Genomic DNA, 20,393 nt, shown 5'->3' with positions numbered 1-20,393 from the left:
CTCCCGCTGTTCCAACCGCACTGCTGTTTTTATGTGTCCCTTCTGTCGTCCTGTATTTTATTTTATTGGTGTTTTTGCTGCCTGTGCGGTTTAAGTGTTGCTCTTCTTGTTCCTAGTCTCCCTCCTTTACTGCTACTGTCTGAATGTCCTTTCCCACTTCACCGCTTCCCTTTTTTACTTTTTTATTTAAGTTGTAGCTTTATCTTTAACGCCTCAGCCGTACGGCCCGTCCACACAGCGGCACGCGTTGACGCTTCACCATTCACTTTGAATGGGGTGATGTCACTTTTTGCCGAACTGCATTGTGGGAAGCGACGCGGAGCTTTGCTGGCGTGGCTCGCGACAAAAGTTGAGCAATGTTCAACTTTTGAAGCCTCGGCAGAAGCGCCAGCCAATCGAATCATATGCCAGTACAAGCTCTAGCCAATCAAACCGCTGCTTGTGTGTCAGGGGCGGGAGATTCATGTTGTTGGTCGAGTCTCAGACACGCAAGGCAAGCTTCAACGCACGCCGCTGTGTGGACGGGCCGTTAGAGAGTGCACTGACTTGTGGTGAGGGGGAGGGTGGGGGGACTTTTTGCCCAGAGCCAGGATATAATGAGTTCACCGCTGACGGTAAATTGTGTTGCAGAAGATGCGTGAGGAAGTTCAGGACTGTGGCGCAGCAGGCGCACTGCTTATAGTGTTTGAAATGTAACTTATTGCTTAAGAGACCACCAAGCCCCCTACACTAAAGGGGGCTTCCCTACACTAAAGGGGGCTTCCCTACACTAGTCAATCTTGGCTTTTATTGTCAGATAGAGAAATTAGTTTAGGACCCTTTTTTGCTGACTTTCCCTGCGACACATTGCTTCTCTGTAAACCCAAAAACACAATATATTAAATATGATTTAATGTATTGGTGTGGTAGATACAGTCTGTTTACATGCATACAACATGTCATACTTTTTAGAAAATCTTTTTTTCAATAAAACTGTAGCATTACATTATCACTAATAAAACCAGAGGACACGCATTGCAGCATTATACCGTCAATCGCAGCTGAGAAAGAGTCTTGTCTGAGTCTTGTCATAAAGCAAAAAGCCAGGGCCTTGCTGTCGTTATTTGTGACAGACCACCCCACCCCCCACCCCCCGCTGTCTGTTCTCGATGCTGTGCCATTTCTGATTTCCGCCCTTTACTTTCCTGCCACCTCTCTCAGTCCGACGGTGGTTACACTGAAGGCCGTTTGAAGTGTGATTTTTGTATAGTTGACCACATAAAAGTATTTAAGTGGTTCACATAGCTGCTAAGGCACACCTGCAAATATATGTTTCAGAGGTGTTAACTGAAAGATGTTTCGAACCCCCTTTATCTTCATCTTTGCATCGTGTTGCTCTCATTGTGGATTGCAGCCAAATAACAAAGAATTGTAATCACTGTGAGACTGGCCACTTCCAAGTCCTGTTTCAAAGGTCTGATTGTAATCTGAGCAGGATTCATATTCAGTGGGTCCTGGCGTATCACATTATGCGTCAACACATATTCAGATGATAAAATCACAGAATTTGGCACAGTGTAACAGAAGCCGTGTTCTCTGCCACTCCTATTTATTCCTCCTGCTACCCCTCCCTCTCCGGCCCCTGCTTTTCTTCTATTATCCCTTCTTTTTGCTCCCTATTCTCTTGTGTATTTAGTCTCTCATTAGGCCACTTTCAAGTAACTGGATAAAGGTTGGCACCCTCTGTATGGAGTCATCAGATGCCCATCCGCTTTCCCTCCCTGCCCCCACCTCTCTAGCTCATCCCTTGGACCCCAGGCCGTAAAAGGTCAGCCGTCATTGGGACTCATTACGAGGAACAGAAACCGGAACAGACAGGAAGTGTGTGTCTGTGTGGATTCAAGCAGAAATACAGCTTAAGGTAGATGATAACGCACACATTGGACTTCCCCCTTTCTGTTTCTCGCAAATAATAGTGGTCAGGGTTCTTTGTAGCCCTTCCTGGTTTTCACAGAGCATTGGGTTTCTCAACACTGCTGTACTGTTCGAAGATCACTATGTAATGACGCTTAGTTCCACAATGTCTCTGCAACCATTTCAAATAAACAGCCGAGCACACACTTTTCAATGTCCTCTTTGCTCCAGGCCTGATGCATGACGCTGCTTGAGCGGCATTGACTTTAGCCTTTTTTCCTACTATCTCAAACACACACACACACACACACACACACACACACACACACACACACCATTGCAGAGCCGGTTCATCACCCTCACTGACACTGAATTTACAATGGTGTCCTTGACCACGTCTGAGCTCCCAGATCCACCTTCACTCGTCAGGAGACAGATTGGGTTGGCAGGTGTGTGTCCCGCCCATTTCCGCGTTTTTATTTGAGCATATAAACTAATAAAACGGAGGAATGACTCCCCACTTTTTTTTTACTGCTAATCACATGTCTCTCCATCCCAATTAAAAACTTGTTTGCATAAACCGTCAGCACAAACACACCTCCCCCCCAGCGGCGCATTGAGGTGTGTGTGTGTGTGTGTGTGTGTGTGTGTGTGTGTGTGTGTGTGTGTGTGTGTGTGTGTGTGTGTGTGTGTGTGTGTGTGTGTGTGTGTGTGTGTGTGTGTGTGTGTGTGTGTGTGTGTGTGTGTGTGTGTGTGTGTGTGTGTGTGTGTGTGTGTGTGTGTGTGTGTGTGTGTGTGTGTGTGTGTGTGTGTGTGTGTGTGTGTGTGTGTGTGTGTGGTGTGTGTGTGTGTGTGTGTGTGTGTGTGTGTGTGTGTGAATGGCTACCTATCTTTATGTCACCATGTGAGTGCACGTGCATGTGTAAATGTGTGTGCACGTGTATCCTGCTGTCAGCGAATTCTCCACAGAGATAACCTTGAAGGAGTGGCTGTGTGCTCAGCTCTGATACCGAATGCCAAGCTGCAGCGGGCTCGGCGGTGGCGTGGTGAGAACTTCTCTGAGACCTTTGGACACTTAATCCCAAAGTTGTGATGAGGCGTTCAAAGCCCAAAAGTGGAGGCCCTGCTCAGATAGTCAGCGCAAGAGCAGGCATTTAGAAATAAGGAGTACAAATAGTGAATAGTAAAACCACCTCAAATGGTTGTTCGAACACTAACATCTTACCAAGAAGATATTTCCCTTTTTGGATTCATCACTTTTTCTTGCTTCTTTCTATGTTCGTTTACAACATAATTGTCTAAGGTCGCACTCACACCTAATAGTCCGTTTTCAGGTGCCCACCAGACGACAGTTAAAACTCAAACGGACTATAAACTTTAAACACAAGTCATGTGCACGGAAATGCTGTTCAACCATTGGTCAGACATTAAGGGGGTAAAAACGCAAATCCCGACAATTTCTACCGGAGCCTCCGCCATGGAGCATCGGCAGTTTCGGCAGGTTATTCTCATGCTGCTGTTAATCCGGAGATCAACAGACATAGCGGCCCGCGCATATGATTATATAATCAGACAACGTCCGTTAAAAAACATTATAACACATAATAAGAGACGTTCTGCAGTAAGGAGGAGGTTTCACAGACGACAGGTGGCTCTGACTTTTATGTATAGTTGACGGAGCATTTTTACTCTTACGACACTGTTCAACACTTCATTCTGCTTCACTCTTTAATGGTACGTCCACACAGCAGCTTCAGACGAATCTTCCACCGCTTCCAACGCTTCTCTGCCCATTGACTTTGAATGGGGATGACGTCACTTTGCCTCGCTTTTCGCCGAACTGCATTGTGGGGGAGCAAAGCGAAGATTTCCAGGATTTCCAGGATTCAAAAGTTGAGCAATGTTCAACTTTTGAAGCTGAGCTGGAAGCGCCAGCCAATCAAACACGTTTATGCAAATCTGACAGTAAAAGCGCTAGCCAATCAAACCGCGTGTAAGCAGGGAGAACCAGACCGCAGTTCATTTCCTCATATTCCAAACGAGAAATTACGGTAGCAAATCACCCGGTTCTTTACGACCAGAACTATTAACGGGATACAAACCGGAGGAACCAGGCATGGAGGGAGGTGGCAGAGACAGTGGGGGAAACTGGTAGGTTTTCGCCTGTTTGGGGAGTTTATATATATATATATATATTGCTCGCATTAAATCCCCGGGGTTTTTTGCTTTGTATGTCGGGGGCGGGAGATTCATGTGATTGGTTGTTGGTCGCGTTGCTCGCAAAAAATCCCCAAGCTTGCCCAGCTCCAAGATTTTCAAGATTTTTGAAAAGCTGCTGTGTGGACGTACCGTAACTAAACAAAATCTTTAGCGAAAAACTCTTTCGCTAACGATTTTGAAGACATCTGCGTTCTTGTGACGCGTAAATACTACACTTCCTATGTTTTGGTGCGGACTGCGTTCACACCAGGGTTTAACCGCTCCAGAGTTCACTAGCAAGCGCTCCGAGACCATAGTCTCGGTTGTTTAGTTCACTTCAGAGGTCTCGGACTGCGTTCACACCGACCCAAACGAATCACATCAATCAATCAATCAATGTTTATTTATATAGCCCAATATCACAAATGTTACATTTGTCTCAGTGATCTTCACAGTTTGTACAGAATATCAGTATCATTTCATTTAATTTCAAACCTTTATTTAGACAGATTGGTCCCTTGAGATCATGGATCTCTTTTACAAGGGAGACCTGCATCAACCTGTGATACGCATCATCCAATTTGCTCAGGTAATTGGCAGGTACATACATATACAACAAATCACCATAGTCCAGCACAGGTAAAAAGGTCACAGTGACTAGCCTTTTCCTGGCCTCAAGCGAGAAACAGGACTTGTTTCTGAAAAAGAACCCTAGCCTAACCCTCAGTTTTTTAAGCAGGTTATTGACATGAAGTTTAAAAGAGAGACAATCATCAAGCCAGATACCAAGGTATTTGTAACAGGCAAGAACTTCAAGTTTTGTTCCTTGCGTAGTTACAATATCTAAAACAGGCTCTGGTGTCTTTTTAGCTTTTGAAAAGAGCATTACCTTGGTTTTATCCACATTTAAAAGAAGCTTTAATTCAGAGAGCGGAGTCTGAATAGTGTTAAAAACAGCCTGTAATTTAACAACAGCCTCTTTAATGGAGGGACCTGCACAATACATTACAGTATCATCCGCATACAAATGTAAAGTAGCTTCATCCACATTATCACCTAAACTGTTGATATATAGAATAAAAGTGGTCCTAAAACAGAACCTTGTGGTACACCATTAGAAATGTTTAACCACTCGAAGACAGTCCATCAAAATGAACACATTGGGACCTTTCAGAGAGGTAGTTCACAAACCACCCACTGCACATTTAAAGATATCTTTTAACTCACTATATGTAATTTGTCTGAATTGTTAGGGCTATCTTCCTTAGCAAGTTGTTAAAAGCCTCATACTCCCATAAACAATTCGGAGTACATGGCTTCCGTGTTAGCTTTGGGCCTCTCCTTGTGCATTAAAACCCAGTGCATTTACTCTGGGCGTCTTTACTCTATCTGTGTTTGTCCTTTTCCCCACGCCATTTGGTCTAAGTTAATGGACTCCTCCACATTCAGCTTAGAAATGCTGTGAAGTAAACAGCAGCTCATGAAATATTCACCACTCTCCTGTAGTTGTGTGCGAGTCTATATATATGTGTGTGCAGTCAGGCATACCCGACCTGGCTGGGTGACTCCAGCACACCCACTCATGCACACATGCATATGAAATGCCCCAAAAAAGCTAAAGGGTGTCTCCGCAGCCCGGCTCCAACCCAGCCGAGGAGAGAAAAGGAGTGCCGGGAGAGAGAGAGCACTCTGCTGCTGAATGCGTCACACGGTTGCTGATATTCATATTGATGAAGGAAAAAAAAAAATCGCACTCAAAAGTGAATAGGAGTGTTTTTGTTGGAAATGGCAGAAAACAAGAGAGCAAACATGTCAGGTTACAACCCTCAAGGAAACGTTTGTGTTTGTTTGTTTGTTGTTGCAGCATTTTTGGAATAAATAGATTCTGATCCATTTTGATGTGCCATAGCCTGATTCAATTATCTGCAGTTTGTGATTGTGGTACTTCTATTTGAACGGTGTCAGCCCCTGCTTTCCTGACACTAATGCTATCCCTTACTTTGTAACTGGGTAAAAGGTTGCCGGATTGACCCTCCGGACCAGCTGAGAAAATAGCAGGAGAAGCTGCTCAGTGGCCATTTAAAGGAAACTGTGACCGCACCAAGCAGCTATCCGAGTGAAGCTTTATGGCTATCAGGAAGGTTGTTGGTAGTACAGCCTGCTCAGCAAACCATCCCTGGATAAATAATAGTTAGGAATTTGCTGCCAGAATCTAGGTCGATTCTGTTGTCCAAAACACCTGCAAGCTGCATCCTCGGTTGTGCTCATTAGCTAATGTTAGCAGTCAGGCATTTCAACTCAAACTGGTCATATGCTGGGATAGAAAATGTTTTTCAACACGTGTTTCTATGGCTATGGCAAAAAAAAAAATAGCTGCTGTCCAATCGTTAAGATATGGATGTATAACTCACTTTTGATGCTACTTTGCATTTATTCCTGATCTTCTCCTACCCGTCTGTTTTCCCGACAAACACATCCTATTTTGTCCAGCGCACTACATGCCTTTACATGTCATACATTTTGCTGCATATTCCCCTTAGGGTTGCCCTAAGCAACACACGCAAACACACTCACCTGCACCAATATGGATGAGTAGCGAACATGAGCACACAAGCTTGAGTAGTGTTGGTGTAATATAATCCGTCCTCAACCAAGCTACATGTATTATTCAACGGTGGACCTCATGCCGGTGCTCATTGCCCCGGAGAGAGCGGAGCCTTGATGGATGACCTCTGCTGCGGCCTGAGTCCCGTTGAAGATTAACCAGCAGGACTGGAAACAGGTCATCTCTGCCGACCCCTCGGGCTCCTGCATGGTGGCGACAGGGTGGCAGTCCCCCCCTCCGCTGAGCCACATGCACCACGCCAGCCTTTACCCTGAGCAGCCCCCTCTGTTGCCGTGGCAGCAAGGTGAAGGGCATTGTGGGGAAAGAATGATTTTTGATATACAAGTTCGAGAAGAAGATTTGGGGATTGAGAGTGTAAGTAGAGCAGAACATTTATGATCAAAGTAGGCCAATTTATAAAGTTGGACTTGAGCTCATTCGAAAGAAAGCGGTATTGAATATCATCCAGAGTAGCTTAGAACTCAAAATCATGTATACTTGGAAGAGGAGGTTGGAGGGACTTGGAGGAAGAAAGTTGGATTTAAAAAAGTTGAGGCACTATATGGGCAATTTCTCTAAAATCCCGCCGTCAGCATATCTGTCACACAGTCCAACTTAGAAAGGATTGTGCCCCTGTAGGGATCTTTTACTTATTTATTTAACTGACATTATTATAATTTTCATTATTGATGCCCCCTGTTCGTGGCGACTCGAGGGCAAATGTGAGAGGTTTGATAAAATGCAAAAATCTGCAGCGCAAGATCTTCATCAGTAGAATAAATTGCAGAATAGTATCATTGTCTCTTTAACAAGGCGTTCTATCAAAAGAGAGATCACCAATGTGCTTCTTCCATCCTTTGCCATTTAGTCACAGCCAAGACTGAGCTAAAGGGCTCGTTGAAAAGCAACTGTAAAACCTTCGCTCGTTTTCTCCAGCTATTCACTGTCATAATATGCAGTTAGTTAATTTCTGTTTGATTTTAATGCATAATTAACCTATACTCTTGCAAGTCCTGTGAGGTAAAGCACATATCTTTAATTATGATTATTGCTGCCTCAAGTATTTAATAGCAAGCAGTTGATCTCAGGATCTGTTAGCTAACCTCTACACACTGAGCTAATCTCACATTACTCAGAGCTCACATCCTGCTCTACAATCTACATTTATCATTAGGGGAAATGTGGCCTGGCCGTGTGTGCGGGAAGCAGCTTGAACCAATTTTCAACTATCAAAAAACAATATCTATGACCTTTAGTGTGACGCATGTGTTTTTGAAAATGCTCTCTTAATCTTTGTCTTTTAACTTTGTAAAAGGATGTGCACTTGTGGGGATATTAAAGGGGCGCTCAAGCACTATAACCTTACACTTACATAATGTTAGGGGTTTTGCATAGAACACAATAAAACAGAATAGTTCAAAGTTAAAGCATCAGAGGGTGAGATATCCTGAGTGTAAGACCCCAGTATGAATGGAACATATAGAATGTCCCATTAGACCACTATTGCCTGTTTAATGCCTTCTTATTCCATGCCTTTGTTTGGTTCTCAAAAATGCACTAAAATAATGTATCCACATTGACACCATCAAAATAACACTGACTGCATTGTTATATTTGTTAGTCGGGTGTGTACAGAACATTTAAGCTTTTACTTCTCTGTTATCTGCTTTGATATCATGTCCTTAGTATCCCATGAATGCCATTAACTGCAAGAAGATAATTTTCAGTTCCCCAACTCTCTGTTCGTATGCCAGAAAGTCATTACTAGCTAAGCTTGACTTTCCAGTATAAGCTGAACACAACTAGCTGGAAGTGTTATCTCAACAAATGTCCCATATCTCATTTGGCAGCAGTTGCCTGCCACATCCAACAGTTTTATATTTATCAGTTTTAGTCTACTGAGCACAAACCTCATTATGGCTCCTCAAACAGTGACGAGGGTTTTTGCGGGCTGCCTTTTAGTAAAGTCCCAGTCGTGCTGGTGGAGTGCTACCCTCTCGCAGCTCTTGTTTTCCATAATAAAACACAGCTCAGCACATCTTTTGCTGCATACATAAAGAGGGGCCACCCTTGTGTCAGCCTAGGTACAGTAAGTCACACCAGGAGCACCAGCAAGGAAGGAACGTCTGCCCACATTTCAATAATCCGCATCAATCAAAAAGAAATGAAGAATAGATTGCACCTCGTTGTTTCACTGATCTCAGCCTAACAGTCTCTATGGTATTACAGCATGGCATGGCACCATTTATGTCCTATATTCCCACTATGCTGCCATGGTAAGCATAAAGTGCTACTGTTAACCTACTTCTGTGCTGCCAGGCGAACCCCAGCAGGAGCGCTTTCCTCTGTCTTGAGCGTCACTAGCGGAGGCACCAGAGATACTGCGACATGTCAATCATCTGCACCCCGCCGCCAATCGCATGAAGCCTAAGATGCTTGGCGTTATTCCAGCGTTCCTGTGGTACACACTCGGATGATAGCACACATACACACAGACTTAGATTTAAAAGACACACCTGCCAGTCTTCATCCTGTCACACGACTAGTCTCAGTTGCGTGGCAGGGCTTTGTTGGGGAGTTGACAGCGAAGGTTGCTTCATAAACCTGCCACGCGTCCATCTCATCTCCCCCGCTGCTTTGGGATGAAGGGAAGTGATGATCCGGGGAATTTTCCGTTCCCTCTGCTCCATTAAGCTCACTGTATCACCTTGACAATGTTGCAGTCTGTCACGGAGGCTACAGGCATGGCAGCGGCTTTTGGGAAGGAGGAAAATGCTCGGGGAGAACTTTGTGGGATTTATCCGTCTCCAAACAAATCCATTAACCGCTGGGCTTAGTCGTGCTTTAACTCACAGTGAGGGACAAAGTGTTGGATGTGGGTTGTGGTAGGCTGTTGTTGACGATGCAGTATATAGGGTGTTAAGAAAAGAAAGAGATGTCATCTTGGATGTGTGATAGCTTGTCTCGGCGTGCATGTAAGTGAGACTTTTGAAAGACTACATGAATTTGTTTGTAATGTGCAGGGCGTGGAACATCCCTGTCCTGCCTCCTCAGCAATGCAGCACAGCTCAGGGACTGCACATCACGATGTAGATGCGAATTGCAGTGTCATGCTGATCAATCCTGTAGGCTGCTGAGACAGGGTTATGCCGGGTCTGCAGCATCTTGGCTCCAACTGTCGCTCTGTCTGCCCTGTGCGCTGCTCTCTGGGTCTGAATGGCGTTATATGAGGCATGTCTAATACTTTGCTCTTCAGGAGGATATCTGTCAAGCTGGATTGCTGCCCTGGCTTTTTCGATGAATAACAAACACATAAAGTATTTGCAAGACAAAACTCTTTGCAATAAACTCAACTAACCCCCATGTCTTTATTTATTCTTTACAGGACACAACCCCAATAGGATAAACCTGTGGGACTGGAGAGAAACAGCAAAGCGGCGTGGGACTAGCTGGTCAACACGGAGCTGGGTGGAGGGGAGGAGACATCACCGTCAAAACAGAGACTTCGGAGCATGCTAGCCATGCTTTAGCACATGCCAGAAAAGCTGGTTGATTACTGGACAAACACCTACTGCCTTTTCTAACACACTCCTGAGGCACAAAACGACTATCTCCCTCACATCTGTCATTTACTGTACACCACCCCTGCAACCATGCAGATGCCAAGGTTGGCGCTGTGGCACTTGTGGTGACGGGGCGCAGAGTGTGTGTGCACATCCGGCAGGCAGGCCAGTGGGTCGTGGGTGTACAGGCACACCAAGACGCATTTTTTGGTGGGCGAGGTTGCACCATGCGGCCCTGGGCGGGTTCATGGCGTTGGATTACCCTGGTGCTGTTGGCCTGGGGCACGCTCCTCTTCTACATTGGTGGTCACTTGGTGAGGGACAGCGAGCACCCGGAGCGCTCCAGCAGGGAACTCTCCAAGATCCTGGCCAAGCTGGAGCGGCTCAAGCAGCAGAATGAAGACCTGCGGCGCATGGCCGAATCGCTCAGGTAACAACCATCTCCATGTTGTTAGAACTAAGCTGATTGACTGTAACGGCACTAAACTTTTTTCTTAAGTTTGCTTACATGTAAACTAGTATCCTCCCTATTTGGTTGTACCAAATACCACCCATAGCTGGCTGAGAGAAACCTGAATATGCTGTCTGACTCAGTGCGTTTGAAACCAGTAGTTTGACATTAGTCGATTGTTAGCAGTTTCCAAAAAAACATGGACTAAAGTTAAGTCATGTTTTATCTTTAGTGAAGTTATTGAATATTGCGTTTCACCCACATCCTCTAAAGCAGGGGTGTCAAACTCAATTTCATCGCGGGCCACATTAACATTATGGTTGCATTCAAAGGGCCGGTTGTAACTTTAAGACTATATAAAAATACATATATAATTATTTAATATATATAAAATAACGTATTACATTATTGCCTCTGCATTGGATTATTTTCGGATAGGGTAATAACTTCATAATTAACTAGGTCTGAAAGCAGAATTCTATGGCAAATATTTGCAAGTGTTTTCAGTGAGAATGTCACAAAATGATTTCAAAAGAAAAGCCAAATTCTGGAGGAAAAAAAAAGAAAGTAAAATTTGGAAAAAAAGTAAAATTCTGAAAAAAGCAAATGCTAAGAAAAAAGGCATATTTTGAAGTAACAAAATAAAATTTGAGATGCATTGTGGGACATGTAGTTTATGGGCAACGTGCTTCTGTAAATCGGCATGTAACCGTATAATAAACATATTACATTCTTTGTACGCTCTTGTGGGGCCTCAGCAAATGAAGTCACGGACCGGATTTGGTCCCCGGGCCTTGAGTTTGACACCCCTGCTCTAAAGCCACCCAACTGAACTCCTGTTTTCAGGATAATTTAAATGCCCGAAAATTATTTTTTGGATTACTTTTTATGATCCGGTGAATGAGTTAATAGATTTACTTGACCGACATAAAATTGTACTGGGCAAGTAGTGTGGGTAGTATAACAATATAATAGGGCTGTGCGATTATGGCAAAAATCATAATCACGATTATTTGGGTTAGAGATGTCCCGATCCGATCACGTGATCGGGGATCGGAGCCGATCACGTGATTTTCAAAAAATCGGGGATCGGGATTTTTTTTTTTTTTTTTATAATTTTTTTTTTTTAATTTAAGGTTACAAAACAAAAATGACCATGTTCACGTCTTAAAGTCATCCTGAGGACTTAGTTTTGGTTTAAAATTACACAACATCATGTATGTGTTGCTTTCTTTGGGCTTGTTTTCATAGACCTGGTTGCTTATTTCTCTGAAATCTGGCAACAGAGTGGGCGCAGTGTCTAATAGTAGCAGTAAGCTAACGAGAGGCTACGTTCAGCTGGTGACTCGGGAGTCGGGACAGAGAAAATGTCAGCAGTTTGGAAGTATTATAAAATTGAAAGCGAAGGCAGTGTAACAGCCAGATGCAATGTTTGCAAGGCAGAGGTTCCGCGTGGTGGAAAGAACAGAGCTACGTTCAACACGACCAATCTAATACGCCACCCGAGAAACAAACACCAACAACAACACGGCGAGTACACAGCGGCCACTCAGGTAACGGCACTAAAACAACCGACACTTTTAAAAGGAAAGAGAAACTGCCCCAGAACAGTGAAAAGGCCAACACAATAACAGCCAAGATAGCTGAATTCATCGCGTTGGATGACCAGCCGTTATCTGTTACCTTTTTTTTCTCTTAATGCATTGCATAAAGATCGGATCGGGAAAAATCGGTATCGGCAGATTGTCAAAATCAAATGATCGGAATCGGATCGGGAGCAAAAAACGGTGATCGGGACATCCCTAATTTGGGTCAATAATTGATATCACGATTATTTTGACGATTATTCATCGACCATTTATTGAACTTTAAAACAAATAATATTTTATTTTATTTTACCAACAGCGCACTTCCAAAACCATACTAAACATATATTATTAATATGATAAATAAAAATAAATTAGACCAAAATAAATGAAATCAAATATGTTGCAGTGCACTGTCACAACCTGCTGAAGACTCAACATACAGCCAACATGTTGGTGAAACATATTCATTATTCCACTCAGGTAAACGTTGAAGGCTGGCCAACCGTCATGGTCCAGAAGTAACAGGAAATAAATGTTGAACTACAATTTAAGACCAAATAAAAATTTTTAGGCGACCATGGCAAATGCTGGTAGGGCTGCTCATGTCATCTCTTAAAGATGTTTAGCCAGATACACCAGCCTGTTTACATGGTCTGGTTTCAGAGATGAGCGCAGGCAGGTGACAAGCCACCTGTACTGAGGACCCTCAGCCACGCCCGACCTTTATATATACAGTAGAGGCTTCTCAATTCTTAAATTTCCCCTCCTCGACTCCCCTCCTCGAGACTTAGTCCCGCCCACAGGAGATGCGAGCGGAGGACCGAGGAGGGGAACCGAGGAGAGAGGAGGGGAAGCAGCAGACGTTTAAAGAAATGAGAACTCCTCTCCTCTGAGCGGTCATATTAAAGCGACGTCCGTTCATTATTACGTGGCAACAGCTGCATCAACTGTCGAGTGTTTTGTCATATTTTATAATCTCTGTTAGATCAGCTGAACATTGTTCCCCCACATATTTACTTTGAATTAATTGTGCGGTATAATGAGACAATAACAGGCTACAGATGCGGACACACACACACACAAATATATTTATATAAATATATGCAATTTAAAGTATGAGAGCACTTTCATAATAACGTAACACAATCAGAGACTGGATATATCCCCCCCCCCCCCTCTCTCTGGTCGCTGAAATAGGGAATTGAAATTACGGACCAAAAGTTGTATTTGCAAGTATTAAAAGTAAGCAGAGGACACCAAACCAACTGAGACCTGTCTGTCCACCGCATTTGCGCACTGTACAACACGCACCTATGTACAACACGCACCTACGCACTGTACAACACACACTTATACACTGTACCACACACACACCTACACACTGTACCACACACACACCTACACTGTACCACACACACCTACACACTGTACCACACACACCTACAGCTCCTAAAGCATAATCAGGCTACAGCCGTTGTGTATTTTATTATGTGAAGCACTAAATGGTCTTAGAAAAATATCGACTCTTTGTTTGTAGATATCTACTAAACTAAAGCAAATAAAGAGAGTAGGTCTGTTATACTGAGTGATACATATTCTACACACTGCTCTGCTTTCTGCACCTCACAGCTGTTATCACTGTAAACATCGCGTTGCGATGAGAGCAGGTTCTAAAATAATATCCAGGGGATGCATGCAGAGCTGTCATTGGCTGAGATAAGTCCGGCCGTGCGTCACGCCTCCACCGTTCCCGGAAATGCATCCGCGGAGGAGCCGTGGAGGAACCATCAGTGTATCCTCGGTTATAGCTCCTCCTGAGAGCCTCCTCGACGCTCGATCCTCGGTCCTCGGTGTGCATTTAGAGAAATGAGACGTCCTTCAAAATGGCGCGCTGAAATTCATTTCCGGGTCACTACCGGAGGACCGAGGAGTCGAGGAGGGGAAATTTTAGTATTGAGAAGCCTCTAGTCTATGGTCCCGACACATGGGGTGACGCCGGCCAATCACAAAGCTTTGATGCGTTCAAGTGCATTATTCTGGCACAGGAAGATTATGTTACAGGACATTAACGATAAAACAGAATATTGTTGTTCTATTTTTAGACACATCTCGCGATCGACTGGTTGGGCACCCCTGGGCTAGACCATAGGTCTGTTGTGGTGGCAAAGTAGTCAGCTGAAGCCACATCTCTCTCAACTTCCCCACGGCATTTGTCATATAGTGCAGGCAGCGCAGACCTGCTGAAATAATACCGAGACGGCATCGCGTAACGCTTTTCCAACGTGTTGACACGTTGCTTGAAGCCCTGGTTGCTAACAGTGCTAACTGGGCACATATCTTTAGCGATGTGAATGTAATGGCAAAGTACTTGCAAATAGTGGAAATAGTTTTACCCTTCTTTTTAACGAGTTGCTGCTCTTGTTCTGACATCTTCACTCGCGCTGAACACTCACAACACATGTCACTCCCACGTGGCCGAGTGGGCTTTTAGGGAGGGGCGAAAGCGCACCCAGCTAAATAATCGTATTTTGTCAATTATGCTGTTTTCATAATCGTCGCAAGCCATAATCGTAATCGCGATTAAAATACGATTAATTGCACAGCCCTACAATATAATATTAAACACTGATAATGCAGAGGATAAATTGTTAAAAAGAAAAAGCCCGGAGTCAAGGCTGGCCTAGTTGTTAGTGAGTGAATTACACAAACATATAAGGATATTAATTGCCATGATTTTACTATAAACATCATATTAAGACTCAGATAAGACAAAAAACCAAGTATACTATTTTTTAAGTTTCCTTACTCAATAAAAGTTAAGTGAGATCTTTTCAGAAACAAAAATAATCACCATCTTTCTTGCGTATCAAACAAGAGCTTTTCTGAACATCGTTATGAGTGGCAGAGTAGAATAGTTTTGATCTGTATTTGCAGTTCCAGCTTTGGCTAGTCAGTGCAACATCACTTTTTGAGAGCTTTGGTAAAAAATTGCCAGAGTTCAATCAATCAATCAATGTTTATTTATATAGCCCAATATCACAAATGTTACATTTCTCTCAGTGGTCTTCACAGTGTGTACAGAATATCAGTATGACAATACGACACCCTCTGTCCTTAGACCCTCACATCGTACAAGGAAAAACTTCCGGAGAAAACCCACAGTTTAAAGGGAAAAATGGGAGAAACCTCGGGGAGAGCAACAGAGGAGGGATCCCTCTCCCAGGACGGACAGACGTGCAATAGATGCCGTGTGTAAATTGAAAAGATAATACATTTGCAACATAGGTAGTCCAAATGTTTGGAAATGCATGTGTGTATAATAGGAAGATGAATCCACGAGGATATCCATCCAGGACTTATGATCCAGGACCACAGCCACGACTCAAGATCCAGGGCTCGTGATCCAGGGCACTGGACTGCAGGATCATCCATGTCTCCGGCTCCCGGCGTATATAGACACCAAAAAGAAAGAAATGTGGGGAAGCTGGGTTAACCGGAACATGAGAGTACACAGGTATAGACAGAGAGAAGGAAGAAGTAAGATGTCCCCGACAAACTAAGCCTATATCAGCAAAACTAGGGGCTGAATCTAATCAGCCCTAACTATAAGCTTTATCAAAAAGGAAGGTCTTTTTTTTTTTTTTCCTTTTATTTATACAGATAAAATCCCATTGAGATCATTGATCTCTTTTCCAAGGGAGACCTGTTCAAGTAGGTTCCACATGAAACATAAAAGCATAAACAGAACAATAAAAGGACATCATACAGCATCATTTACATAATTATCCACATAAACAGGTACCAATAGCTTCTGATTGACTAGCATCCAACCGAGCTTTAAAAACATTTAGTGGCACCAGATTGTTCAGTTACCATTTAATTTGCAGACTATTCCAAGACAGAGGAGCTGCACATCTAAAAGCTGTCTTCCCTAAGACAGTCTTAAGCGCACTCTTAAAAACGGATAGGGTGTCTGCCGCCGAACACAAACTGGAAGCTGATTCCACAAATGTGGAGCTTGATAAGAAAAGGCTCTGGCTCCCATTGTACTTTTAGAGACTCTACAGTAGGAACAACTAACAACCCTGCATTCTTGGAACACAATGCCCTAGTAGGACAGTAGGGTATAATGAGTTATTTAAGGTAAGATGGCGCCTGCCCATTAAGGGCTTTGTAGGCGAGAAGAAGAATTTTAAATTATATCCTGTGTTCTCTAGGGAGCCAGTGTAAGGCAGCCAGAAAAGGAGTAATGTGGTCCCTTTTCCTAACTCTGGTTAGTACACGAGCTGCAGCATTTTTTAATCGGCTGAAGCGACTTGACTGACTTCTTGGTACACCCTGATAATAAGGAGTTACAATAATCCAGCCTTGAAGTAACAAATGCATGGACTAGTTTCTCTGCATCGTTTTGAGGCAAGATATGCCTGATTTTTACAATGTTACATAGATGGAAGTAGGCGGTCCTTGAAATAGATTTTATGTGGGCGTTAAAGGATAAATCCTGATCAAATATAACACCAAGATTCCTTACAGTCTCACTGGAGGCCAAATTAATGCCATCCATAGTTAGTATATCTTTAGATAATTTGTTTCGTAGATTCTTCGGGCCAAGTACAATAACTTCAGTTTTGGTCGTGTTTAACATCAAAAAGTTTAAGGTCATCCACGTTTTTAAGTCCTTGAGGCAGTCTTGAATTTTATTTAGATGATTAATTTCATCAGGCTTGATTGATAAATATAGTTGAGTATCATCCGCATAACAATGAAAGTTTACAGAATGATTCCTTATAATATTGCCTAACGGAAGCATATATAATGTGAACAAAATAGGTCCGAGCACTGAGCCCTGTGGCACTCCATGGCTAACTTTGGTTTGCGTGGAAGATTCATCGTTGACACGTGCAAACTGAGAGCGTTCAGATAGATAGGACCTAAACCAGCCTAAAGCAGTTCCCTTTATGCCAACTAAGTGCTCTAGTCTTTGCAATAGGATATCATGGTCGATAGTATCAAATGCAGCACTGAGATCGAGCAAGACAAGAATAGAGACAAGTCCATTGTCTGAGGCTATTAAATGTCATTTGTGACTTTAACCAGAGCTGTCTCTGTACTATGATGTGTTCTAAAGCCAGACTGAACATATTCAAATAAATCATTGTTTTTTAAGTAATCACACAGCTGTTTTGCGACCGCTTTCTCAAGAATCTTTGAGAGGAACGGAAAATTAGAAATAGGTCTATCGTTGGCTAAAACCTCTGGATCGAGGTTGTGCTTTTTAAGAAGCGATTTTATCACTGCTACTTTGAATGATTGTGGAACATAGCCTGATAATAAAGACATATTCATAATATTTAATTAAGAAGTGCTAATTAATGGAAAAACTTCCTTCAACAGCTTAGTTGGAATTGGGTCTAACATGCACGTTGATGGTTTAGAAGAGAGAATCATTGAATTTAATTGTTCAAGGTTTATGGCTGAAAAGCATTCTAGTTTACTATCTAGTGTAATATTAGAACTTACGTTTCCGGGAGCTGTTGATAACACTATACTGGTCAAAGGCAAGAGGTCATTGATTTTGTTTCTAAGAGTAACAATTTATCGTTAAAAAGCACATAAAATCATTACTACTGAGTGCTATGGGAATAGAAGGCTCAATCGAGCTGTGGCTGTCTGTCAGCCTGGCTATAGTGCTGAAAATAAATCTTGCATTATTCTTATTCTCATCTATTAATGAAGAGTAGTAGGCTGCTCTCGCTTTACGCAGTGCTTTCTTATATTCATTGAGAGTAATATGCCAAATTAAACGAGATTCTTCAAGTTTAGTGGAACGCCATATCCTTTCAAGTTGTCTCGACTTTTGCTTTATTTTGCGGGTTTCGGCATTATGCCATGGAGCTAATCTATGTTTTGTTTTCTTCTTTTTCAAAGAAGCAACAGAGTCTAATTTTATTCGCAGCGCATCTGTAGCACTATCAACAACATGATCAATTTGGGGTGGTGTACATTTTGTATAAGTTTCCTCCCTTACATGCAAACATGCTATCGAGTTAAGTATTGGTGGAATCTCTTCCTTAAATGTGGCTATAGCACTAACAGATAGGTTTCTGCTGCAAGAGCTTTTGACTAATGCTTTGTAGTCTCGTAATAGTACTTCAAAAGTTACTAAGAAATGGTCGGATAAAGCAGGATTATGCGGTTCGACTAATAGTTGCTCAATTTCAATACCATAAGTCAGAACAAGGTCGAGAGTGTGATTATAGCAGTGGGTTGGTTTATTTACACTCTGACAGAAACCAACAGAATCTAATATAGAGTTAAATGCAACAGTAAGGCTATTTTTATCATCGTCAACATGAATATTAAAGTCACCTACGATGATTACTTTATCTGTTTTAAGTACCAAAGTAGATAAAAACTCAGAGAATTCTGATAAGAATTCTGAATAAGGACCTGGTGCACGGTACACTGTAACAAATAAGATTGGCTGCAAAGTTTTCCAGGTTGGATGCGTAAGACTAAAAATGAAGCTTTCAAAGGAGGTATAATTTAATTTTGGTTTAGTATTGATAAGTAAACTTGAGTCAAAGATGGCTGCAACTCCACCTCCTCGGCCCGTGCCTCGAGCAATATGAGTATTGATATGGCTGGGTGGAGTGGCCTCATTTATGCTGACATATTCTTCATGTCTCAACCAAGTTTCAGTGAGACAGCATATATCAATATTATAATCTGATATTAAATCATTTACCAATATTGCTTTAGATGCTAGAGATCTTATGTTTAAGAGACCACATTTAATCTTCCTGTTTTGTTGCACTGTAGTAGTTGTTACATTTACTTTTATTAGGTTATTATGTATGACACCTCTATTAGGTTTTACCTTAAATTGTCCTTGGGCAGACACACACACCGCTAATATTGGGTATTTTAATGGGTTCGGGATTCCTATGGATGACTGCCTAGGAGAGAGCGCAGAGAAGCGTGTAAGACTGCGACTCCGCCTCCTGGTCTCAACTCCAGTTTGTCATGGATTAAGTCCACAAAGCCCTGAAATGTTTGCCGAAATGAGATCGGCACCATCCAAAGTAGGATGAATGCCGTCTCTCTTAATCAGACCAGGTTTTCCCCAGAAGGCTGTCCAATTATTTACGAAGCCCACATTGTTTGCTGGGCACCACCAAGACAACCAGCGCTGAAATGATGACATGCGGCTATACATGTCGTCATTGATCAGATTGGGGAGGTTGAGCTATAACTGGACCTGTGGATCTGAGGTTCTGCAGAAAAGCACAGTTGAGCAAACAAATGTTGTGCAGCCCTTTTTGCTTGCCTGGTCAATGTACTTTTGTTTGTGAAGTAACAAAACAACAACTATGGTGCAATGCATCATCCTCCTAAGTTTCTGCAAAGTCCAGCAATTAAGTTCAGCCTCTAGCTCACTAGTAATCCAATCAGACTAATTTCACAAATCCCACCAAGTGGAAATGGGATGATGTTTCTGTTTTTGCTAACGTCTAATCAGCATATCATTAGATCAACATCTTGTGGCGCGTACAGACCAAATGTTGCTGCAAAGTTTCATCAAAAGCTGATCAGTGGTGCCGGAGATGCTGTGTTTGACAGACAGATGGATGGACTGTCACACACCTCACCAGATTTCTCATTGTGTTATTTTGGCAGAAAATAGCACATTGTACGAGCCCATTAACCACACAGCATCCGTCACACATTCGGGCTATGTGTTGGAAAGAGACAGATGGTTCTGCTCTTATCTCTGCATGCTGAAAATGTTCCTCTTAGCGCATAAATACTGTCTGTACATCTGCGTTTGCTGCTGAGCACATGCATGTGCAGGGAATGCAGCAGTGCTACCTCTAGCTTCAGATGTTGCCTCTTCTGTGATATTCTGATTCACTTTGATGCTGGGCCCTCATCTGTGCACACAAACAGAAAAACACTCGCTCTGGTTGCTTCAAACAGCTGGTCCCTGATTAAATCCCTTGCTTTTGTAATTATTTAAAATTGGCTCAAAAACAAAGGTAGAATTCATGGCACAAAAACAAGTGCAGCTTTCAGTCGACCAGTGTCCAGAT

The 20,393-nt window shown here is 42.8% G+C and overlaps 1 protein-coding gene across 2 annotated transcripts in view; it reads left to right on the top strand.

Annotated features, from left to right (window-relative positions):
- fut8b (fucosyltransferase 8b (alpha (1,6) fucosyltransferase)) overlaps nt 1-20,393 on the top strand; it is a 103,127-nt gene that overhangs the window by 40,877 nt on the left and 41,857 nt on the right. For both annotated transcript variants that reach the window (XM_034076273.2, XM_034076274.2), the window contains exon 2: nt 10,083-10,690. In XM_034076273.2, the coding sequence (XP_033932164.1) occupies nt 10,488-10,690 (203 nt within the window). In that variant the 5' untranslated portion in view covers nt 10,083-10,487. The remainder of the gene's footprint in view (nt 1-10,082; nt 10,691-20,393) is intronic.

This window comes from Pseudochaenichthys georgianus, chromosome 24 (genome assembly GCF_902827115.2).
Source record: "Pseudochaenichthys georgianus chromosome 24, fPseGeo1.2, whole genome shotgun sequence".
NCBI classification, from domain to species: Eukaryota; Metazoa; Chordata; class Actinopteri; order Perciformes; family Channichthyidae; genus Pseudochaenichthys; species Pseudochaenichthys georgianus.
Note: the sequence above shows the minus strand (reverse complement) of the source record. Positions and strands in the feature narration are given on the sequence as shown.